Raw genomic sequence first — 20,567 nt, 5'->3', positions numbered from 1 at the left:
GTAAATGACGCTCAACAATTAACAATTATGGTATGAGGAGATAAGTCTCAAGGAATAGATGGTATTCATGAGGAAGTTTGGAAACTAGGATTGAAGAAAGTGATAAAGATCTGGAAGGCTTTGTTTAACAGTATTTTAAAGGAGGGGAAGCACCAACATCCTGGAAGGAAGTGGTGATGGCTCTAATACCTAAAGATGGTAAAAACCCATCAGACCCAGCTTCATATAGGTCCATTTCAATTCTAAACCATGATTATGAAGTGTTCATGTGTGTAATAGCTAAAAGAATGGCAATGGTGGTTTCCAATATTGATAAACATGTATCAGTGTGGTGTTGTGGAGGGGAGGCCAGTATTTAACAGCATTAATAAAACAGTGATAATACAGAGAGAAGCAGAATGTAAAAAATTACTGCTGTTGTACTGACAAATGCAGAGAAAGCATTCAACAGAGTGAGCTGGGAATTTAACAGTAGGGCAATGGAAGCATTTGTATTCTGTGATACATTAAAGCAATGTCATTTCCCGGTTAGGGGTCACCACAGTGGATCACCAGTCTGCAGATTGATTGGCAGTGGAGTTTCATGGTGTTGAGTTGCCAGCCCAGCACCTAAACTTCACAGAAGGCACACACATGCACTTATTTGCATGTATTTAAACCTCACTCAGCCCCAGGGAGGGCATACAGACTCCGCACAGAAGGCACTCCAGCCAAGAATCAAACCAAGGAACCTCTTGCTGTGAGGCGACAACACTAACTGCTGCACCACTGTGGCCACATATTCTGTGATACAATAATAAGGTTAATTAGGAGGATATATGAGGGTTCACAGGCAAAAACAGAAGTGGGATGGTTCGTCTCTGATAAGTTGTGTCTGAAAAGAAGAACTAGGGAGGGGTATCCTCTTTCCCCTTTCTATTTGCATTATATTTAGAGCCACTGGCAAAGAAAAATAAGGGACTCAGAAATTCAAGGATATAATTCATATGGTAATCAAAAAAAAGTTGGCTTTAGTTACGGAAAATATGTTGTACCTGATAAAAATCATAAAAGATATCTTTGTGTTGTGGAACTTTCTGAGACAGTTTCTGTTTTTTTTTCAGTATATTAAATGAATGTAGTCAGAACAAATGCTATAGCTGTAAACTGTGTACGCACACATGAATTGGTTCTGCAATATCCATATTTATGGGAACATGATAAAATGAAGTATTTAGGAGTGTGGATTAAAAAGGATTCCGTTATGACAGCTAAAGATATGTGAGAAGAGACTAAACAAAAGATAATACAAAATGGAGAAACTGGAAGCTCTTGTTTATGGAAATGGACAGTAAGATACAAGCAGTGAAAATGTTTTTAGTCCCTTTAGTTGTATATACAGGTCAGGCACATTTTTATCAACCAGAGGAGAAGTTGTGGATAGCAAATAAGAAACAATTGAAGGATTTTATCTGGGAGGGCAAAAGTCAACTGGGAAAAGTTTATCCTTCCAAAAGTTGGTTTGGGATTACCTGATTTGAAGAGATATTTTAGAGCTACGCAGTTAAGCCTCACATCTTTTGGATGCACGTCCTTAAGAAGAGTAACAGCCATACAGAATATTATATTCAGAAAGTCGAAGAAAGTATTTTAACAACTAAGCCAATGAAAGAATGGAGAAAGGAGGTAATGCCAATAGGGATGACTGCAATTAGGGTACAGAGAATACACAAGAGGGGACTGGAATTTACTGGAAATAACTGACAAAGGAACCAAGCTATTGGGAGGAAATAACTAGAGAGGGAAAAGTAATAGAATGGGAAGAGGCCAAGAAGACATTTGGACTGCAGGCTAGAGACTGCCTTCTGTATCAGGGACTGATATCAGAGTATAGGCAAAGAGGACGGTATAGTGGAATCCTAAAAAAAACTGCTCTAGCAGAGTTTTCAGCTGTATCTAGAACAGAAGCTGTTAAAAAGGATAATTTGTAGGTAATATAAAATATTGCACAATAACAATAGTATTTAATAAGAGGAGGTTAGACAAGATTGGAATGAGAGATTGGATAAGCAACTCACAAGGAACCAATGGGAGGACCTATGTATGGCTTCCAAATATATAACTAAGTCTCGAAGATTTAGGATTTTTGCTAGGAAGTGTTTACATTTTTATACCCTAAGCAGATACTAAAGAATTTTTCCCCGGGTGGATGGGAAATGTTGGAGGTATGATCGAGAAGAAATAGATACATAGGAATATATTTTCTGTAGTTTAATGAGCTGGCAGATTTTAAACATTCCCTACAAAATACTCTGTCAGAAATATTGGGTGAGCAACTGGGTGTAACTAAGGAAATCATTTTTTGAGCTGGGATACAGGATTTGAATTGTCTAGACATAGCAAGGCCTTGTTAGGTTTAATTAGCTGACTGCCAAAAAAGCAATTACTAGAAAATGTGAATTAAAGTCTAAACAAACTGTGGCTGGAGTAATGAATACTGTAGAGATTAAAGAATTGGAATTAGGATTTTTAGAAAAGGGTAGGAGCAAACTACATAAATAAAAATGGAAATTGTAACAATGCATGCAAAATAATGTTTTGGAGGAGGAGTGAGGTTTAAGGAATGACAAGAAATTATCAATTTATGTAATGTTGGGTTAATGATAATTGTATAAAAGCATGTATGTGATATATAATAGTTGTAACTGTGAACGTTAACATTGTTTTTTTTATATAAATGTGTGTTTGCCTATGTCTTAAGTGATAATTCATTAAATATGTTAAATATATAACCAAATAATGTTTGTGAAATTCAAAGATAAAAAGCATGATGGTGACTCATTGAACCATTCCTTCAATACTGTAATAATATCTCAGAATGGAAGTGTTCCTGTTCAGTATTGTGTGTCTTATTCAGCATACTCAAAAGTCCTTTTTAATTCCATGAACTTCTCTTTTATTTTGACACAGCAAAATAAGCTTCCAAGAAGTAGTCAAGAATTACAAATAAAACAGGCATAAGATAAGATAGGTATTGTCCATATAGATCTTTCAAAGAACTTTCACTGTACAGAAACTAATGTCCTAATCAAAGAGCTCTTAATCTGTGGTCTGTGTGCACCCCTGCTGAAATTGTTTACAAATTACTCCCAATAAGGATACTTTTGGGGTAACCAGTGAACAGTGACAGTCACCACTTCACCTAATAAAATGAGGCATACCCCAAGGACATCTGCTGTTCCAACTGCACATTAATACCCAGACCATCCAGTTTGACATGTATAATATGCTGCTTTGTGTAGCTGACATGGTTACCTGGGCATCTGAAAATTCCTCATCAGCTGTCACGGTGTCTCTGAACATCAGCTTGACATATTATGTGAGCGCCATGAACAACTAAGCCTGAAACTCAGCATGGACAGAACAGAAATTTACTTTTTGATATACAGAAATAATTAACTATATATACAGTATTGTTGGGTAACTGATGCCCTGATGGTAGTGCCTTGAAGAATGTTAATGACTTCAAACAATTGTTTTGTTTGGTGTGAAGCTTCACTAGCTTTTAGTTTCATGATCACAAATGAGTGAGCTGAGTGTGGTCTTCACACTTGTTGCACTATCAGTTATCTGTTGACTAAAGAAGCCATGTTAGGTATTGGGATGGGTGTACTGCTCTCTGCAATTATTTATGTGGTTCCATTATTATAACCACCAGTCTCTGAAACCAGAAAAGGTTACAAACTATACCAAACAAAAGTTGTAGATTCCTGACTGAGCTAACAGGTAGCATCACTTCCTGACAGTCTCTGAAGGTATGTGCCTACTCATTTTAAGCAGGCTAAGCATCTTCCTCTATATGTTAAAAGGCATGGGTTACTGGGGTACTCCTGGGTAGTGTATCACAGTAAAACTGTTCACCAGCTCACTGAGATTTACAGGTTTCCTAGCAGTTTCCCTAACAATTCCATATGACTCCCTCCCTCATTCACTCTGAAAATGCCTTCAGAGCTCAACATCTGTACACTGGAATTCCTTTCCACATGGCATCAGACAGCATCATTCTTTGCCCATCATCTTATGCCAGCTAAAAATCTTCTCTCACCAGAAATCTAAAGACTCCTGCCGTTATGTCACAAGAAAGAAGCTGCTATGTAGAACTAAATGTAATAATTTGTCAGTACCAGATGCTGAAGTCCACTGAATGTGAACTGCAGAAATAGAGTTGTTTACACAACAAAAAATAAGGATATGTGAGGTAGTGAAGAAGCAGAAAGAACAGTACTTGACTGCATTCTCATAAGATATTGTGCAGTACTTTTACTGCACAATTAAATGGGGTACAGTACTTGGGAAAGGTGAAAAATAAAACTTGCTACTGTTTTATATCAAAATCCATCTTGCATCCACACAGCTACAAGAGTATGTTGATTTTATTACCTGTGTATCTGCATTGTAAATTGTAACTGCTCACAGTTAGAATTCAGATAATACACATTTTAACATTATGTCCTTTCTCCGTGAAATGATGGTAGTGAACATTGTTGACTTGTGCCTCAAATCATGATATTTGTATAGAGATCCAACTTTACCTTCTCAGTAACAAAAGCAGCATTTAAAAAGGTTCACTGATCGTCTGTCCTGCCTTTATATCCCCGTGCAGGTACTTCCCAAATGATATTAACAGTTGTGTGAAATAAAAGAAAACTCAATTCTGTTCATGGCTGGCTATTGGATATCAATGAGGTAGTCCACTGTGCCTTCCTGTCAATTGGATTACTTCACTGCTCTGCTACTAGCATTCCCTTATCCTCCAAGAAACATTTCATTATTCCATATAAATTAGCTCCATACAAGAGCAATCTGCTAATGCGTAGTAATATAGCAATCCTTCATAAAGCTTAGGTCAGTAGATAATATTTGTGAAAGTAAACCAAAAGATTATGTCAGCATTTCCAAAGGGAAACAAGCTGTAAAACATCAATGTTCTCTTCATTGTATGCTAAGAAGCTGTCAAAATACTGTTCGCCCACAAAGCATGAATGTTTCTAACAATACTGTGTTAGCGGAGTAGCAACATTTCCTTGTAGAATGTAATGCACAGTTCAGTGCCTAGCTTTATTAAGCAGCACTGTTAATAACCACATGTAGGAAGGAATGTCAAAATTAGATCAAGCCAGGAGAAAGATATTGCTCATCATCCATAAACCTTGTGTTATGTAAGAGTTGGATGTACTGAAGAATCACTTTTATTTTTACTCATCAGCTGCCCAGTACATTCTCATTTTATTGACTATGCATATTTAACAATTGCTGCTGTAATTTAGCTGCAGTGCAAGCTAAAACTTGACAATAATTAATTCTTGTTTAAAATAGGTACTTTGCTAGAAATTCTGTATTAATTGTGATTAGTTTCACATTCATTTACCACACGAGTTATACCTGCACAGATTTATGCGTGTTTCATGTTAGCACTGTGACAGTTGTGACATCTGAGAGTTAGCACCACTTGACAATGGGGAAGTTAGTGCAGAAATAAATCAAATGCAGTGAAACAAGGGAGTCAATAGCTAAGATACGAGTCCTTCACATCAAAAGAGAGGCTTCTTATCATGCAGTGATATATTCCTTTAATGCTTGTTAAAATTAAGGTTGTTTTAGGCTAAATGCAGCATTTTTATTTCACTTAACATAGTTACAGCTACTGCTTTAGATTAATTCATTGTTACAAGCTGCATTTGTCAACTGAGAATTGCTCTTATCGGTAATGATAACTGTCCTTCTATATCATTGTTGCAATATTCTTAATGTTAGAGATCCCCTGCCCAGGGCGGCCTGACATTCAGCCAGTATACCAAATCTTAATGATCTTGTATGTGCCATACGTCATGGATATGCTCCCCACACAGATATAAAAGTGACATGCGGGCACAGTTACGCAGAACCTCTGCTGCCAGGCCGAATGCCATTAATGCTCATTGGTCTGAGTGCCTTGTTGTTGTGCTGAATACCTAGCTACCAGATAAATGCCCTTTTGGGGTTGTTTTTTTTTTTTTTCTTTTCTTTGGTCTTGTAATTTTTTTTTTTTTTTTTTTTTTTTGCTAACTTGAGTTCATGTCCTCTAAGAAGGGAAAATGTCAGTGTGGGAGGCAGATTCCCCATAAGGATCATCACAAACAGTGTTTCTTTTGTTTGGGTGCTTCTCACAACCATACCTCTTGTAGTATTTGTAAGGTGTTTGTGACTGAGACCCTCAGAAGCTGTTTGTCTTCCCTGGCCATTTGTCTTGAAAACTAATGGCTTAAACAGTTAGCCCAGGGTAACATGGAAGAATATTTTAATCCAGAGATACTCAAACTAAGTAAGAAGAAGGCCAAGAAGTCTTGGCCAGATTCTTTAGTTGTCCATCCTCCAATGGACATCCCTCTAGAAGTGAGTAACAGCTCTATAGGCCATTCAGCATCTACACCGGATTCCTCTGCTGCAATCCTGTTGGAGGCCAGCATGCATCCATTTTGTTTTTGCATGTCCTCTGAGGCTATGCAGGCATCTGCTCCAGACATTGGGGGGAACCATGGTTGATTATCTCGGAGGATTCTAGAAGGATTCCACAGATATTTTTCATGGAAGAGGTTCTGGGTTCTCTTATCGTATCTTTCCAATGGTCAGATCTTTTGCTGTTTGTTAGGGCTGATGTCTCTTCCAAGAAAAGACAAAAGACAAAGCATGTTTTGGTCCATCCTAAGGATTCACAAATGGAATAGCAAGAGTTTATTCAGGGTTTGTTTTCTGCTTTGATGGCCCTGCAGCCTCCTCAAGAAATTTCGGCACCTGTTCCTCCTTGGACCTCTACCCCTTCGAAGTGGCTTAGGGATCTGGATTCCCTGGATGAAGATTCAGACTCTGATGAAAGGTCTTTGTCCTATTACTCATAGATGCCTTCCCCTTTGGCTTATGGCATATGGAGGAGTCTGTTACCCCTGTGTCTCTTCTCAGGAACTGTCCTTTGGGGACACAATTGCTAGGATGTTGGAATACTTTAAGTGGGATTCTTCTCAAGCGTATGATATTCAGAGAAGATATTATAAGTTGCTTCAAGTGGATCTTCCTAAACCATCTGCAGTTCCTCCTATGTTGGCCGCCATGTTAGATACTTTCACTGTTGCTTCCCATTCTTCTGATTCTCAACCTCCTGCTCCTATGAAACATGATAACGTCTATAAGGCTCCTGATTGTGTATTTTTATTTAAATGTCCTTCTGCTGACCCTGTTGTGGTGTCAGTCTCTTCTGACAAACCTTCCAAGCTTTTACCTCTTCAAAATGTTTGTCTTCTGATAAGGATAGTAGGACAATAGAGAGGAATGGTAAGAAAGGTTACACTGCTTCTGCTTTGGTCTTTAGGGGTATTAATTAGCAGACCCACATGACCAGGCATGCTCTGGCCTTGATTGCTCAGGCTTGTCAGGTTATTTCTGACCTCCCTGTTTATGAAGGCAAATCTTCTGCTTCATCTGTTTTAGGTTCTGCTTCTCAAGTGGCTTGTCACTCTTAAGTGTAACTATGATGCTGCTGATGCCTCTTCCAGGACTGCAGCTTTTGGGTCTGTCATGATGCATCATTCTTGGCTTTGTCTCCAGTCTTTGTCTGAGGACATTAAAGACAAGTTTTTGAATTCTCCTTTGGATAATAAACATCTTTTTGGAACTGCTGTTGGTGACCTGTTTAAGTTTCTTCAAGAGAAAGGCAAAGCCTTACAAGACCTTAAACATATTTTTGTCTCTCCTATCCCTAAATTACAGAGAAATTGTTGTTCTAGATCTGCTTTTGTTTGTAGGCAACCCCTCCAGGCCTCCAAGGCAAGGAAGGGTGGGAGGTAGGCCCCCTCTGCTAAGGCTTCTCAGATTTCTGTGGCCCAGAAGCCTCCTTTATCTGATAAGCCTGCTTCTCTTTGATAGTCCCCCTCCTTACACCAAGTTCCTTTGTCCCTTCAGCTTTCCCTTTGTCTTCCAAATTATCTTCTTGTCGCTCCAGACTCGGGTTTTTTTTCTGTCATCTGTCAGGGTTACTTCATGGTATTGAAGTCTCTCACTCCTTTTACAGGGATTCCACAACCTCCTGTAGAGCAAGTTCCTCATTTCCAAGAGGTCATAAGGTCCCTGGTGAATCGAGGAATTATTCAACCTGTTCCCCCTTCCCAAGTGGGAAAGGATTTTTATTTCAGGATGTTCCCGGTTCCTTGAAAGGAGGGCACTTGGAGACCTATTCTGGGTCTCTCCCTGCCGAACACCTTTCTCAAGGTCCCCTCTTTTCAGATGCTTACTCTTCAAACTCGGTTTCCTCTTTTACTAATACAGGCTTTTCTGATGTCTTTGGATCTGTAAGATGCTTACCTTCATATTCCTATTCACTCTATTTTCAGGCAGTGTTTATGTTTTTCTTTGTCTTCCTTTCATTTTCAGTTTTCTGCTTTGCCCTTTGGTCTTTCTACTACTCCAAGAGTATTTACAAAATGCCCAGCCCCTGTGATTGTTTTCTGCATGCTCCAAAGCATTCAGATTTTTCCTTATCTAGACAACCTGTTGCTTCAGGTGCCTTCTACCAGTCATCTGTTACAGGATCTGGAGTTCACCATCTCTCTTCTTCAAAGTCTGTGGCTCACTATCAACTTCCAAAAGTCTGTCCTGACTCTCTCTCAGGATCATGAGTATCTGGGATGCAGGATTCAGACACTGCCATTCCACCCCCCACCCCCCACCAGCTTCAAATTTGTATGCTGCTCTGCATCTGTTTTGTGATCCACTCAATTAGTTTGTCTATGCCAGTGAGACTAAAATCAAAGATCAACCTAATATCCACTCACAGGACAGTTACTTTGTAGTTCATGTACATGAAAGGTCGGTTTTAGTTGTCTGACTGAATATTCTCGGTGTACACCCATACTCTTTTGTTTCCACAGGCTTCTGAAATAGTTAACATTTTTAATAGGTTCATATAAGGCAATCAGTCTGCAGATTATTGCAAACCTAGCCGATAACCAGAGGTGGGAATCAAACCCTGTACCTTGTGTCTATGAGGTAAAGACCTAAACCAATATGCTTTATTAAGTTCCCCAGGATGAAGATGTAGTGGATTTCTATGAACAAGCATCTGTACAATTCCTCTAATAGCTAAATATAAGCAACTGGATAATCTGATTAACTACTGACTGGTTCAAGTGGTAATATAGTAAAACAAACCATTTCATGTAAAATAGTTAAAAGTCTACACAACTTATGTATGGAAACCAGTATATGAATTTCATAACACTCAGCTGTAATACTGTGTACTTCAGGATCGCACTTGAAAGCAAGCACTGGCATTCTCCACCTCTCCCAAGTGAAAAGTCTGGATTTTTCAAGTTGACTATCAAAAATTTTGCATCAAACATTAAAGTTACCATAGAGCATACTCTGCTTTACTATTAAAGTTACCATAGAGCATACTCTGCTTTACTATTAAAGTTACCATAGAGCATACTCTGCTTTACTTCAGTATAAATTACCTGCTTATTTTTTGGAGCCATGCAATATTGGTTTTATGCAGATTTTGTGTGAAATAATATGGCTTTCTTATTGTTTTCAAACTAAATGGAGACATAAAAAATTGAAGTCTTTTATCCTGTAGTCAGATATGTCAGTTGTGATGTCTGTTTTATATGAAGTGATATGCAAATAGGATTTTGTAACTATACTGTAATTTCTTTCTGAGGTGATTGTAATTCTTTCTTTTGTTTTCCTTTCATTGCTTTGTCTATGGAAAAGTTTCAGAAGGTAAGTCTGATTTATAATATTTGACAACTCCTGTGTGCGATTTTAAAGCTATATTAAGCAAGAGCACATTGCCAGCTGTTGCAGCTAATGTGTGCACCTGTTTCTATGCTAATCCCCTGTTCTTAATGCCAGCCAAAAAGTTGTATGCCTTCAAGCTAAACGGGGCAGAAGTACGCATTACTTTGCATGGCCATTTACCACTTAAAGTGTTATGCTGCTTATAAATAAAACCATTACCCTTTATATCTGAAAGGATGTTTAAATTGATTTTTAGTAATTAAGAGATCTGGATGCTTGAGATGTTAACACATTTTGCTTAGCAGATGATGCAGCACTGGAAGTTTTCTTTCCTTTGCAAATTGTATGAAACATTGTGATCCTGCTTTTCTGTGAACTCATAGGCTTAGAATCAATCATTACATACCAGCCCATCTAGTTAGTTGCAACAACAATGTCACATCACAAAGCTGTCAGTGAGGTTGAAGGTTACACTTTGTTGATGTATCTACAATGCTGACAGCCATTTTACACATCCAGGATTTCATATTAGATCCCTTCTTCTGGCAAAACTATTAATGGACAAACAGTTATATTTCAAAACTGTTATAGAATTCTACTTCTAAAACTGCTTTCAGATATTGTGATATTTTTACTTCACTGACGCTTTAAATACGCTTGTCGGAGTTGAATGAATCGGGTTTATAAAGCAGGGTAAGACACTGCAGGGAGAACATTCCAAGTCAAGCCTATGTCATGTTTTGGAACTTAGTAATGCTCCATGTTTACTGTCACTTTATTACACGCTTCATTTTATTAAAAAGATACAAAGTAATGCACGTGTGACAGAAAAATTATTTCTTATTAAAGTTTTCCAGCTCATTTCTAATAAGTATCAGTCAAAGTAGATTAAATTAGCATTCAAGCCTTATTTATTTTAATGTTTACTTTTTTATTGATTAAATTTGTCCAAGTGGACCTGTTTCTAAGACTGTATTTATGCAGAACGGGAGAATATGAAACATTTGGCCAAGACATTGAGGAGATCCACTTCTTTTTTCGTTTTTTTTTTTTTTTTTGGGGGGGGGGGGTGATGCATACTCTTCTTTCAAACAACATGAGTACCAAAGCTAAAGGGACAGATGATTAAATTATACTGTGTTAGAAGGCAGCAGGCATCTCTATACCTGGGTCTTTGGTTGTGATTTAGCATAAGTGGTATTCGCACAACTTCAAGGTGAACTGGTACAATCAGCAGTTGTTTTAGACAGTCATTGCCTAGGCAGGTAGGTACCCTGGGCAACCAAAGCATTGTTTTCAGTGCAGGGGTATTTTATGGCACATCATAAAGCTGATTTTTTTTAAGAATGTGATGCTGAGGCATACTTCAAGAGTAAATAATAACATATAAGCACCTGATGTGGAACTAAGATGTGTTCATACTCAGACTGGGATGAGTTTGGTCTGGAATTAAAAGTTGAGGAAACACATATGTTCAAAGGCTAAAAAGGAGATAGTCAAGAAGGGGGAGAGGAAAAAAATAAAGGACTCTGATACACATTTTAAAGCTGCCACAGAAAGGAAAGCCCAGAAGCCAAATGAAACCAAGAAGGAAAAGGTGATAGTGAATAATACATATGAGCAATTAGAAGCTGAAGAAAAGATAGAGTTGTAAAGGGCTAAATGAAGGGAACAAGGATGAGAGTCATTAAGGAGCAAACCAAGAAAAAAAAAAAAGAAAATAAATATGGGGCCATTTAAGTCATCCATGATTATTTTCAAATGAAGAAATGTACCATGAGTTAAATAATTCTGGTAATAGGCTATAAAGTTATGTGAGGAAGAGGGCTGGGTTACACTGGATCAAAATGTCTGTAAGATAACATTAATCCCAGACTAAAGAGGAAAGCACAAAGACTGGTACATCTTGAGAGCATTTTGGCATTTATCTAAATAGTGACGGTGGAAATATTAGGGTAAATGACATCTATGCACCAGAGATTTCTATGTGTAATGTCTTCTGCAGTATAGTTTTGAGTATTCCATAGGGCTAAGCAGGCATTCAGTGTACTATGTGATGTTGCCTTGTTCTGTTACTGCTATCATGAAAGTAAAGAATCTAGTTGTACATTTACTGGCTCCTGTGTGATTGTGTCTGTCCTGCAAATATGTGATTCCGTGAAGTATAACTAAATGCAATAACAATGTCACACTTTATCAAGTGCTGTCATGGCATGGATTAAAAAATGTGTATCTTACTACAATTTGGCCAGTTTAATGTATTAACAAATTAAGGATGGAAAGAAGTACATAGTCCAGCATCAGATCCAGCACTAGCTGACCTAGGCAGCTGCCTGGGGCCTGCTGGCTGGGAGGCTGGCCCAGTCACAATGTTATTTTAATTTTAAAAAAGAAATAAAAAATAAAAGTTTCCTGCATTACTGCTTTAGGTTAAGGACACATTCTCTCTGTTTTGCCTCTGCACACATGAGTCTTACTGCTTTAGGATTACAGATGCACACATGCAGAGCAGTGCACCAGATTTAATTTCTGAAATGCACTGGAGCAGCAGCATGTTTGTCTTATTTTGAGATTTCCGATGAGAATGCATCTCACCGATTCGGCAGCATTATGAATGCCATGTACGATACGAGCTCAGAAGGTATGTGTGTATATAAAATGCCCCTAGTTAGAGATGGCAGAGGAGTTAATTATCTTGTTCAGGTTCATGTCCTGTACACTTGCTGCAGGAGACAAGAGCGTTAATCCTCTACATCAACTACCAGATTCTACAGTTACAGTCATTAGGGTTGGTTGAAATGTTCTGAAATGGGTGCTTTTGTCATTCACTGGTTCCTACATTTTGTTTCACTGCTTAATGGAAAAACTATTCAAAAGTACACATTTGAAATGCACTCTAAATGTTGCTGTATTTAACAAGAAATACATGAAATCAGGAAGGTGAATCAAATAATACATGCATTTATGCATGGTCCTAAAATGTGTGCAGGGGCCCATGGTTTGAAAACAGCACAGGGATAAAAGTACACTTAATCCGCCACTGGCTAAGTACATTTTCAGTGAATGTGAGCTTCAATGCATTTTCAGTGAATGTGAGCTTCAATGCATTTTCAGTGAATGTGAGCATCAAGGGAAAAGAGGTTTACTGTGGCTCATGCTAAGTCTGTTTTCAGTGTGCAACTGTTTTGTTTTGCAAAGGGCCAACATTGTTTGTGCTATAAAATTTGAAAGCTGTGTTTAGTAGTGCAGCTGGTAGCATACTCATCTTCAGTACAGAAGGCTGTAGGTTCTACTCCCATACCATGTACATGAATTGTTGACACTGCAGTGCACTTTAAGGGGGTTGCTGCACTCCTGAGTGTGTCATCCTTCATATGAGATGTTAAGCTGAAGCCCCATTTGCCTGTGTTGATGGTAGGTGCTGTGAGATCTTTTACATCCACCTGAGGTATCAAAAAGAATAAGAGAAGTGTCCCCAGTGCCCTGGCCAAATATTATCCTTGTATTATAAATAACCCCAAGGGTCTCCCATGCAAAGAGACTACTTGCATAGTAGCACTAACTTGGTCAACAAAGGCTTAATAAATTAAAATGTTTAAATTAAATCCATATCTCTATCTTCATTTAAATAGTAGAGAAGAAAGTAATATGCACTCTGGTGGTTTTTAACAGTATTTATAGTAAATGTGGGAAGAGAGACAAGTAATGGGAAACTGGAATGGCTGAGGGGGTGGTGGTCCGTTACCCTGTCTAGAGCTCAGTTTGACTGTGATGTGGCTGTGACATCCTCCATCTCTTTGTTTCACTGTCAGAATGGACTAACATGAAGTAGACAAAAAGAGTAATAAAAGTTGATGTACTACTCCTAGATAACTAGGACACTTAGTTGATGTACTACTCCTAGATAACTAGGACACTTAGTTGATGTACTACTCCTAGATAACTAGGACAATTAGTTGATGTACTACTGCTGGATAACTAGGACACTTAGTTGATGTACTACTTCTAGATAACTAGGACACTTAGTTGATGCACTACTCCTAGATAACTAGGACACTTAGTTGATGTACTACTCCTAGATAACTAGGACAATTAGTTGATGTACTACTCCTAGATAACTAGGACAATTAGTTGATGTACTACTCCTAGATAACTAGGACAATTAGTTGATGTACTACTCCTAGATAACTAGGACAATTAGTTGATGTACTACTCCTCGATAACTAGGACACTTGTGCCAAACAAATGAGTATACCCAGAGACTCAGTAGGCAAGAAGCCAATAAAATGTATTTTGCTGAATTAGAAACATTTTGATTTAAATGGCATTAAAAAGGTTTGGAAGCCAGAACAAATGGTACTTGTAAAAAAAAACAGCTCTTTATCATTGTGAAAAGCCACAGCTTAACAAAGAATATGTAATCAAATTGAAAAGTTACTACTTCTTAATCAACAAACAAAATTCTGGACTCTTCCCAGTTTCACTATCATTTTTTCATGAACAGTTAATAAATTATCATGTTGTCCTTCTTGCCACTTAGTCTACCAGCATCATCAGAAATCCAAGGACTAACATCATTATTACACCAGAGATCCTCATCATTAGTGCTTCAGGGACTAGCATCACTAGTATACCAAGAAGCAACATCAATAGTACACTAGGGACCAAAAAAAAAATTGCACTTTATTCATCTGCTTTTACTATAATTGTTTCTCCCACTTTATTACCTTATTTTGCTTGTGCTTCTTCTTAAAAGTACTCAATTGTATTATTCTGCTGCAGTTATTACTGCGTGGTAGTAGCCTGATTAAATTGTAACTGTTATTCTAAACCTTGTGGTTTAAGCACTTGGGCTTCAAACCAGTTGTTTTACATTAAGGTTTGTGGACTGCATTGTTGTGGCAGGACAGGTAGCTTCCATCCTTCTAAGTTGGGAATTGCTGATTGAAGGCTCAGTGTCTGTTACTCTAAAAGTGCATTAGTTCTGGTTTAAGCACTTGGGCTTCAGGCCAGTTATTTTACATTAAGAAGGTTCATGGTCTGCACTCTTGTGGGAGGACAGGCTAGATCCTGCCCTTCTGAGCTGGGAATTTCTGGTTAAAGGCTTATTGTGCCTGCTTATTTGAATTGTTTCTTTCTGAAATTTGTGTGCCTTGTTTGCTGTAGCCCAGAAGTTAGTAGTTTATTGACCATTCTGGGCTAATTTCTATCTCTTTCATTTCCCTGCTATAAAAACAACATTTGCACATTCTTTTGTGCTTGTATTTAGCTCAGTGAGTGCCTGCCAGGTGCCCTGCAGAGTTCTATAGCAGCAGAGAGACAAAATAATTTGGAGTGATTAAGTATCATTTTCTTGCTGTCTATAACTAGTTCCACCTAAAACGTCAATTTTTTAGCGTTTCTGTGATTTAAAAAACTTGTTTCTTCTACATATTGTACTTATTTGCTGCCTGCACTTGAACTAAGCCATTTTTGTGTTTAAATAATCTGTTTAACTGTTGTAGGCTACACACTAAAGTGTGATAGCCATTTCTGTGCATTTAAAGTGTTTTTTTATTGTATCTGCTTTATTTTCTGAAAAAAAAACAAAAAACAAAAAAATAGAATTGTTCCCCGCCTTTCTGAACTAGTATAGTCCAGTTTTCAAGTTATTGCTGAATTCAGGGCTGTGTTACAAGTTTCTGTGTTGCCCATACCTTATTTGGATAGAAGGAAGTTTCTCTGTTCACCTGTGAGAGAAGGGAGCTTTGAGCAGCCTATCTGTCCCTGGAGGAGTGGCTTCAGCCCAGAAGTTAGTAGTTTATTGGCCATTTTGGGCTAATTTCTATCTCTTTCATTTCCCTGCTATAAAAACTGCATTTGTGTGGTTTTGAGTTCCGGGCAGTGCCGGTTAGCTAGGGTTAAATTATTCCCAGCTCCACAAAGTCTACTCTTCAATTTTTCCCTTGAAACTAAACAAACTTTCAACTTAAGCACTCAAACCATTCATTTCACAGCCCAACACTTGCTCAAAGCTCATAGAAGCACTAATTAACCGTAGCACTAGACCCCCCTATACTGTCCAAAAGGACAAGGCTCTCTAGTCGTCCCTACCAGCCAATCAGTAAAACAGCTCACTTTGCCTATTCAGGCATGTCCAAATGGCAGTTTCAGGTGTACTCTCCAGTCCAACTGGTGAATCTGGGCATTTTAAGGCAATGTTGCAACTGCCTCATGTACACAGACAACCCTCTCCTCCTACCACCAAACAATAATATATACGAGAGATGCAATTTTACAGCCAAACTGGAGACAAAGCTCTCACAACCCAAGACTGGAAATGACAGTCAAGAGGAGAAGGAAAATACTTGCAACACACCACCAGTCTCATATAGACCTACTAAACCAACACCGGCAAATAACACACATAAATACATGAAAACATACTCGGAGGCTCTAAATAAAAATCTGCAAAGGCAACAGAGACCTCCAAAGCAGACACCCAAGCAACCTCCAAACCCTATCACAAACCATGAAACACATACTTCACATAATCAGTGTGCCATGCAATCACAGCCCTTAAGGCAAAATAACATATCCAACACACTAGTAATAGGCGACTCTATAGTCAAGCACACTGATGTCCTACTAACTAGGCTGGACAAGGAAAAGGTTACAATTACTGTCAGGTGCCAGGATCCACCACATAACACAAGCACTCAGGTCGCTCCAGAACAAGTACAAATATGACTCTGTCATTGTCCATGTTGGTGTGAATGATCTGAGACGTACCTCCCTGGACTACATGAAAAGAGACATGAAAGAGCTCTCTGATCACGCAGCCCAAGCCGGTATGACCCTGACCCTATGTAGAATCCTGCCCTCACCAAGAATGATGCCACAGTATAAAGAAAAAATTATCAATTTCAACAATTGGCTAAGTTTCTGGTGTCATTCAAAGGTAATCCAATATCTGTCCGCCTGTGATGACATGCTCGACAAGCCACGTTGCTTCGCAAGAGATGGCTTGCACCTGTCACCCTTAGACTTTCGAACACTGCTAAGGCTTTTGCCACCCCCATAGTGCCTTTTTTAGGCAAGGCTCAAAAGACAAACCCACCACCATAAATAGCACAAGTAACCAAAAACTAAGGGTAATGCTACTCAACGCCAGAAGTCTAAACCTCATAATGCATGCACTCGAGGCACTCCTCAGTATGGAGAACATCAATATCTGTGCAGTAACAGAAACCTGGTTTAAGGCTCCAGAGAGCACCCCAATACTACCAGACTATAACTCATACCATACTTTTCGGCCACAGAACCCGGACTGAAACACAAAAGGTGGGGGTGTTTCCATATTCATCAAGAATACCCACACCTCCAGGTTAGTGGTGCAGCACAGTGCCTCAGAGATCATCCATGTACAACTAACAATGGGTAAAACTGCAATTCAAATTGTAGCTTGCTACAGATCACCGACCATTAGCCCAGTCCCCCATTCTGCATTTCTGGAGACACTGGAAAATATGAAGGTCCTACCAAATGCCCTAATATTGGGTGATTTCAATTACCCAAACATTAACTGGGAGAACTATTCAAGTACTAACTCTCTTGCCCAACACTTCCTAGAATTTATAAACTTGAACACCTTGGATCAACCGGTCAACATCCCCACCAGAAGTGACAGCATATTGGACCTGGTCATCACCAACATTGCCGACCGGTGTTCTATACCAGAGGTCAACCCCTCACTGGTTAGATCAGACCATAGACTAATCACTATGGATATCCACATTCGCCTCCACCCCCAATCAAGGAAACCACATTGAAAAACTTTTCAAAAGCAAACTTCACATTACTTAAGGCCGAGGTGGAAAGGTTCACAGCCCCCATGCTAAAGGACAATGCTGTCCAAGCTGCTGAATCCCTTACAAAGGCACTGTATGAGCACCTGCAAGAATGCATGGATCATGCTATCCCAAACAAAACCAAGACTCACTCCTCCAAGAAAAGGAAACCAGTCTGGTGGACCCCTGCCATAAACAAGCTATACAATAGAAGGAGGAAACTAGTACAGAAAAGAGTAAAATCCCAAGATGGAAAGACATCCCTGATCAGTATCAGCAAGAAACTACGATCCCTCATAAAATCATCCAAGGCTAGCTTCGAAAGAAAATTTGCCAAGGACTCCAAAGATAACCACAAAGTGTTCTTTAGCTATGTCAAGAACCTAAGTGGAAACTCTCAGATCTGCTCTGAGTTAGTGCAGAATGGCACAAAATACAATGAACCGACTGATATTGCCAACATTCTGGAAGACAGGTTTAGTGCAAACTTCACCCCCCTCTCACCTCCTAAAGGGCCCATAACTATACCAGAAGAATGTAGAGCCACTGCAATAACCGACATAGAGGTTAAAACAGCCCTATCCAAAGCCAAAAACACAGCTTCAATGGGACCGGATGGTGTCCCAGGCTGTGTCTTACACAAACTCCAAAATTAACTAACCCCTCAACTAAACACACTGTTCAAACTCAGCCTCTCTACAGGCTATGTACCCATAGAGTGGCACACAGCAACAGTTATCTCGCTCCACACAGGTGGAGCCACAATGGACCCCGGGAACTATCACCCTATAAGCCTGACTAGCATGGTCTGCAAGGCTATGGAGCCCATCATCATGGAACTCATTAACAGAGACATTGGGAACATCGAAACATTGGACCCTACCCAGGTAGGCTTTGTTAAGGGCAGATCATGACTCCTAAACCTGGCAGACTTCTTTGAGACAGTTACCAAGGCTTTGAACGAGGGAAAGGCAGTCCACACAGCCTACCTAGACCTCGCAAAGGCTTTCGACACCATTCCCCATTCTGGTATTATAGACAAGCTCACCAGCCTGAACATAAACCCCTATGTCACACGATGAGTTGCCAATTGGCTCACGAATAGAACCCACACAGTGAGAGTTGCAGGCTCTAGGTCTGACTCTAAACCGGCTACAAGTGGCATCCCCCAGGACTCAGTCCTGAGACCCCTCCTGTTCAGTATATATTTCTGAGAGGTACAGGCAAGCACAGGAGGACTATGTCTGACCAAGTTCACAGACGACTGCAAACTGGGGGCCATAATTTACTCTTGACTGATACAGGCATCCTCCAGAAGGGTCTCACTGAGACAGATACTTGGTGTCAAAATCATGCCCTCAAGCTAAATGCCAAAAAGTGCATAGTCATCCCCTTTGGAAAAAACAAAGTACCCGCGAACTACCACATATGTGGGTACTCCCCTAAATACAGAAAATGAAATAAGGGCTCTGGGGACCCAAGTAGAGAGTAATCTCTCCTTTGATAATCATATTGCCAAAGTGGCAAAATCCTTCCATGTGGCCCACGTAATCACAAAAGGGTTCGCATCTAGAACAAAAGAGGTTATTGTGCCCCTCTACTCATCGCTCATCAGACCCATCATAGCATACAACGCCCCATTTGGGATGTACCTTACAAGACACCTGCAACAGCTGGAAAGACCAAAGAAGTACCTCACCAAGAGGATTACTGGCCTCAAACAGATGCCCTATGCAGCCTGACTGAAGAAACTCCAGCTGTACTCGGTTGCATACCGCCTACTCAGAGGTGATCTCTGCCTGATATACAAGGCCATGTCCAACCCAGAATTGATGGACATGTTCCACTTAAAGAAAAAAATAAATCCATGAGAGCCACATGCTCTAGGGATCTAAACCTAACCATAACAATAAATAGGACTTGCTGGAGGGACAGATTTCTGTCCAAGAGACTCCCCATTTCTCCTTGCAGCAAATGACATATGTTGGTAATAATGGGGTAATAATGACTTCAACTCTGCCTGACTGAAATCTCCTGCAATAATGTGTGCAAAATCCTTCTTTTTATTTTGTAGGTCACAGACTGAGTTATACAGCCTTGTCAGAGCTTCACTAGTGTTTGCAGTTGGTGGTGTATACACTACTATCATGATGATGTCATTCAGTGTAGTCAGAGCTTCACTAGTGTTTGCACTTGGTGGTATGTACACTACTATCATGATGATGATGTCATTCAGTGTAGTCAGAGCATCACTAGTGTCTGCACTTGATGGTATATTCACTACTATCATGATGATGATGTCATTCAGTGTAGTCAGAGCATCACTAGTGTTTGCACTTGGTGGTATGTACACTACTATCATGATGATGCCATTGAATTCTCTGGGAATATAAAAGGGTCTGCACCTCACTGCTAGGAACTCTATGTCTGAAGAGCAGTGGCTCAGTACAGTGTCACAGTTTCTGCACCACTTGTTATTTACATACAAGCAGACTCCCCCTCCTCTAGACTTCCCACTGAATGCATGGTTTCTGTCTGCACAAAGCAGTGTGAGCCCTTCCAGTTGTACTGTACTGTCACTAATGTTATTATGCAGCTACATCTATGTGAACATAAATACACAAGTGTTTCTCACCTTATTATGAGATGCCATTTTCAGCCTTATGTACTCCATTTTATTTTCCAGACAGCACACAGTTGCTAGAAGTAAGGATGGTAGTGCAGGCCTGAATGGATTTGCCTTCAGCCTAGCAGTGATTTCAGCCCTTGTCCCTCTTTTACTCTTTCTCTCACATCTTTTTCTGTTGATCCTTTTCCATTGTGTTGTTTCTAATAGCTATTTTAAGCATTTTGAGCCATGCAGTGATAGAATTCCAAGATCGTGGAGAGTAGAAGTTGTTGTAGGCCTGTCAGACTCCACAGACAACAGGC

General features: G+C 39.5%; 1 protein-coding gene across 2 annotated transcripts in view; it reads left to right on the top strand.

Moving 5' to 3' along the window:
* STUM (stum, mechanosensory transduction mediator homolog) overlaps positions 1-20,567 on the top strand; it is a 729,290-nt gene that overhangs the window by 615,695 nt on the left and 93,028 nt on the right. Inside the window, exon 3 of one of the 2 annotated variants that reach the window (XM_044059616.1) lies at positions 9,781-9,789. The exons of the other annotated variant lie outside the window; for it this stretch is intronic. Coding sequence (XP_043915551.1) covers positions 9,781-9,789 — 9 coding nt within the window. The remainder of the gene's footprint in view (positions 1-9,780; positions 9,790-20,567) is intronic. 2 annotated transcript variants of the gene reach the window in all.

The sequence above is a fragment of the Protopterus annectens genome, chromosome 1.part2, assembly GCF_019279795.1.
Source record: "Protopterus annectens isolate FY-2018-M chromosome 1.part2, PAN1.0, whole genome shotgun sequence".
Taxonomy (NCBI): domain Eukaryota; kingdom Metazoa; phylum Chordata; order Ceratodontiformes; family Protopteridae; genus Protopterus; species Protopterus annectens.
Note: the sequence above shows the minus strand (reverse complement) of the source record. Positions and strands in the feature narration are given on the sequence as shown.